This window comes from Homarus americanus, unplaced genomic scaffold (assembly GCF_018991925.1).
Source record: "Homarus americanus isolate GMGI-L3 unplaced genomic scaffold, GMGI_Hamer_2.0 scaffold48511, whole genome shotgun sequence".
Lineage (NCBI taxonomy): Eukaryota > Metazoa > Arthropoda > Malacostraca > Decapoda > Nephropidae > Homarus > Homarus americanus.
In genome coordinates, this window is record NW_024720920.1 from 6,067 (window position 1) to 11,216 (window position 5,150).

General features: G+C 38.1%; 1 protein-coding gene across 1 annotated transcript; it reads right to left on the reverse strand.

Annotated features, from left to right (window-relative positions):
• Positions 1-1,195: 1,195 nt before the first annotated feature.
• On the reverse strand, positions 1,196-1,861 carry LOC121861286 (probable myosin light chain kinase DDB_G0292624). Its single transcript, XM_042358931.1, has one exon. The coding sequence runs from the start codon at positions 1,859-1,861 to the stop codon at positions 1,196-1,198; it is 666 nt and encodes a 221-aa protein (XP_042214865.1).
• Positions 1,862-5,150: the final 3,289 nt, after the last annotated feature.

A 5,150-nucleotide genomic window follows, 5' to 3' on the forward strand; every position in this document is an offset into this window, starting at 1 on the left:
GGGCCTCCACGTGTCCAACGATTTCGGCAGATCATTTGTTGTTTTCTCGTCCTGGGAGAGTGACGGTGATACTATGTTCCTCTTACCCTTAATAAGAAGACTTTCTCTACTGACTAAGAGCTCTGTACGCCTTAGTCGTGTTGGTTTAGCCTTTGTGTGTTTGGGTTGTGTTGCCTTAGTGTATCTATATATATGAGTTGAGGTTCTTATCTATGCTGGCTGTAGCACCTGTCTTCCTGGACTGTGCCGACTGTTTACATAGTTTGAAGAACATTTGATAGGTTACAATATCGTCGTCATACTGGTCAGGACAGAAGCCTCACAAGGATCACCGGAATATAACGCTGAAACCAGCAACTATTTACAGGGTAATACTTTTTTCTTATAAAAATGTAAAATAATATATTTTACATTTATTCCAAATAGGTTAATCTTAAGTTGTTTCAAGTTACTGAAAGTTGTCTCACCACCGTAGTTTATTACACCTTAATATTTTAACCACTTTAACGCTATTTAGGTTAGGTTAGGTTAGGTCCTACATCACAACTCTTTCTGCAATAATTATTATTGTATTTAATTAACGTAACTCATCAACATCAGAGTTCCCACGTGTGTCCGGGCCAAGCACGGTACTCGAACCCGTGTCAAATACATAAATAGTGACCATGGACACCAGATGACATGAGACAGACAGTTAGACACCTCAGAGCAACACAACAATATTAAATAACCTGTGTACCTGTAATTACCTGCCGGAGAAGTTTACTGAATGACTGTGTGTGTGTGTGTGTGTGTGTGTGTGTGTGTGTGTGTGTGTGTGTGTGTTTGTGTGTGTGTGTGTGTGTGTGTGTGTGTGTGTGTGTGTGTGTGTGTGTGTGTGTGTGTGTGTGTGTGTGTGTGTGTGTTTGTGTATATATGTGTGTGTGTCACCTGTTTTCTCAAATAATCATAAGAAATTATGAGATGTCTTCCACGTACGATAAAATTCTCTCTCTCTCCCTCTCTCGCTCTCCTATTTAACCTATTTATCTATCTGTTTATTAATTTTTCTCTTATAGTTACAAGTTTCTCTCGGTGTTTTGTAACTAATTCTCTCACTCCTCCTCCTCCTTCTCCTCCTTCATCCTTCTTAAAGTAGATTGGGTGGTTGCCGCCGGTGGAGATTGGAGAGGCTTAGGTGACCTGTGCCTGGGATTCAAGTCCTTATTTCTAGGATCCGTGCCAAAACCTCCATATTGTTTCGAAGGTTAGGGACGGGGTTGATGGCGTGGCTCACCCATCGCTGTGCTTCACGGCTGAGATGGTGAACACCGACAACAGTCTGTAGAAGGCGACCCATGCTGTATACATCAGCCTGAGAGGTCACTGGACTGTTCTTGACCACCTCAGGGGCCATGTAGAATGGCGACTTTGTTCCGGGAGGGAATCGGTTAAATTTTCCTATTTGTGCAGACAGACCAAGGTCAATGAGCGTAGCACGAATCCCACTGGGGGTATTTTGGATGCAGATGTTTTCACACCTGACATCGGTGTGCACCCATCCCCGCTCCTTTACCGCCAGCAGGGTTCGGGTGACCTGTTTTACGATCTGCAGGCGCTGGCCTATGGTGCAGGTGTGGGTCTGGAGGTATTTGTCCAGGCTCTCCCCGGCGTATTCGGTGAGGAGGGTGAGCTTCGAGGGACACACTCCGATTATCTTCTGAAGACCGGGTACATTCTGCAGGACTGAAAGGGCCTGGATTTCCTTCTGCAGAGTTAAAACAATAGCTGGTGTAGCTGGAATGGCCTTGATGACCCACTGGCTATTGGACACTGTAACCAAGTGACAAGACCCGTAGGTCCCGTGACCCAAAGGCTTCATGCAGGTAGGATCAGCCACGAACTCAAAGGCCCCATCCCCAAACACGTTTACAAAATGGCATTCACAGATTTCGCACAGTGCACGCACCGATTGTTTTACGTACCTGCTGGTGTCCATCCTGAGGTATATTTACCCTCAGGTTTAGGTTGCTCAAGGACCTAGTATTCAAAATTCGAGGAGTAAATGAAAAATTCAAGTCGAAAACTGGTTAAATCCAGTTTCTCATCCCAAGATTTCCTGTTTATATTGTGGAGGTAAGCTGTTGCGGTGAAGATGCAATAGTGTAGTGATGATACTTCGTTGTAGTATAGTTCTATAGTGGCGTTATAGTGGAGTTCTGGTGTTGTGATGATAGTGTTTTAGTGGTTATAGAGTTGTAGTATACTATTGTAGTGGAGTTTTGATGTTGTAGTGATGTTATAGTGTTGTAGTATAGTGTCATAGGGAAGTTATGGTGTTGTAGCGATCTTACAGTGTTGTATTGTTGTAGTACAGTGTTGTAGTGATGTAATAGTGTTGTAGTAGTGTTGTAGTGATGTTACAGTGTTGTAGTACAGTGTTGTAGTGATGTTGTAGTGTTGTAGTACAGTGTTGTAGTGATGTTACAGTGTTGTAGTACAGTGTTGTAGTGATGTTGTAGTGTTGTAGTGATGTAATAGTGTTGTAGTACAGTGTTGTAGTGATGTAATAGTGTTGTAGTACAGTGTTGTAATGATGTAATAGTGTTGTAGTACAGTGTTGTAGTGATGTTATAGTGTTGTAGTACAGTGTTGTAGTGATGTTATAGTGTTGTAGTACAGTGTTGTAGTGATGTTATAGTGTTGTAGTACAGTGTTGTAGTGATGTTATAGTGTTGTAGTACAGTGTTGTAGTGATGTTATAGTGTTGTAGTATAGTGTTGTAGTGAGTGTTGTAGTACAGTGTTGTAGTGTTGTAGTGTTATAGTGTTGTAGTGACAGTGTTGTAGTGATGTTATAGTGTTGTAGTACAGTGTTGTAGTGATGTTATAGTGTTGTAGTACAGTGTTGTAGTGATGTTATAGTGTTGTAGTACAGTGTTGTAGTGATGTTGTAGTGTTGCGGCTGGTGTTTGTAGTGATGTTATAGTGTTGTAGTACAATGTTGTGGTGATGATGTTGTAGTGTTGTAGTACAGTGTTGTAGTGATGTTATAGTGTTGTAGTACAGTGTTGTAGTGATGTTGTTATAGTGTTGTGGTATTACAGTGTTGTAGTGATGTTGGTGTTGTAGTACAGTGTTGTAGTGATGTTATAGTCTTGTAGTACAGTATTGTAGTGATGTAATAGTGTTGTAGTACAGTGTTGTAGTGATGTTATAGTGTTGTAGTACAGTGTTGTAGTGATGTTATAGTGTTGTAGTGATGTAATAGTGTTGTAGTATAGTGTTGTAGTGATGTTATAGTGTTGTAGTGCAGTGTTGTAGTGATGTTATAGTGTTGTAGTGCAGTGTTGTAGTGATGTTATAGTGTTGTAGTATAGTGTTGTAGTGATGTTATAGTGTTGTAGTACAGTGTTGTAGTGATGTTGTAGTGTTGTAGTACAGTGTTGTAGTGATGTTATAGTGTTGTAGTAGTGTTGTAGTGTTGTAGTATAGTGTTGTAGTGATGTTATAATGTTGTAGTACAGTGTTGTAGTGATGTTATAGTGTTGTAGTACAGTGTTGTAGTGATGTTATAGTGTTGTAGTACAGTGTTGTAGTGATGTTATAATGTTGTAGTACAGTGTTGTAGTGATGTTATAGTGTTGTAGTACAGTGTTGTAGTGATGTTATAGTGTTGTAGTACAGTGTTGTAGTGATGTTATAGTGTTGTAGTACAGTGTTGTAGTGATGTTATAGTGTTATAGTGTTGTAGTACATTAATACAAAAGTCATTTGTCTGTGACCCGTTAGTCTGTCTGCCTTTTGCTACTCCCTGTTGCTCTTGGCTGATGAAACTGTTATGTAGTTTTTGAAAATGTTCTTACCGTTGTTTGGTTTACCGTTGTTAGTGTGTTGTTCATTGTTGTACGAATGAGTTGTTACTTAGGAGAGAAATTGTTGGAAAGAACAAACAAATATTATTATTATTATTATTAGCAGGGTTATTACTCTTATTATTATTATTATTATTATTATTATTATTATTATTATTATTATTATTATTATTATTATTATTATTGCTATTATTATTATTGTTATTATTATGATTATTTTTTTATTAGTTATTATTATTGTTATTATTATTATTATTAGTTATTATTATTATTATTATTATTATAATTTTTATTATTATTATTATTATTATTATTATTATTATTATTATTATTATTATTATTATTATTATTATAATTTTTATTATTATTATTATTATTATTATTATTATTATTATTATTATTTGCAGCGTTATTATTATTATTATTATTGTTATTATTATTATTATTATTATTATTATTTTTATTATTGTTATTATTATTGTTATTATTATTATTATTATTATTATTAATATTATTATTATTAATATTGTTTCTATATTATAATTATCATCAATATACACAGTACTTTTTTTTTTACGTGGGGTCGTTTATATAGGGCGAGAATATTGGGAGGGGTCCACTGTTATCTGCTGGCCTCTCCTCGCCCCTCACCTGTCACTCAGGCGGTCACCAGGCGTGTAACTCACCACCACTCCTCTCTGGACACTCTCTCATCCTCCTTCTTCTTGACACTCTCTTCCCCCTCCCCCATCTTCCTCCCGACACACTCTCTTCCTCTGCCTCCTCCTCCCCCATCTTCCTCCCGACACACTCTTTTCTTCCCCCTCCCCCATCTTCCTCCCGACACACTCTCTTCCTCTGCCTCCTCCTCCCCCATCTTCCTCCCGACACACTCTTTTCTTCCCTCCTCCTCCTCCTCCCTCTTCCTGCTCCTCTTACTCCCTGTTATATTATTTAGTTATATTTGTTTGTGTGTGTTCCAGGCAGTAAGGTTAGGTTAGGTTAGGTACCCTCAAGAGATTCAGATTCATGAACCTGAAGCATTTATGGACAGAATAATGTATCAGTCTACTGCTTCGGGTTCACAACTCTCGAGGGTTCATGGTTCGGTTGTTTGATAAATAAACCAGAACGCGAAATTTTGCTATAGGTTAGGTAAGGTAAGGTAAGGTTAGGTTACGTTACGTTACGTTTCTTTGGGTTGAGTTTGATTAGGTTTGGTTAAATTAGGTTTGGTTAGGTTAGGTTGTATCTATTGGGTAAAACACAAGAAGCAAAATTTAGTTTTCTGGTTCTT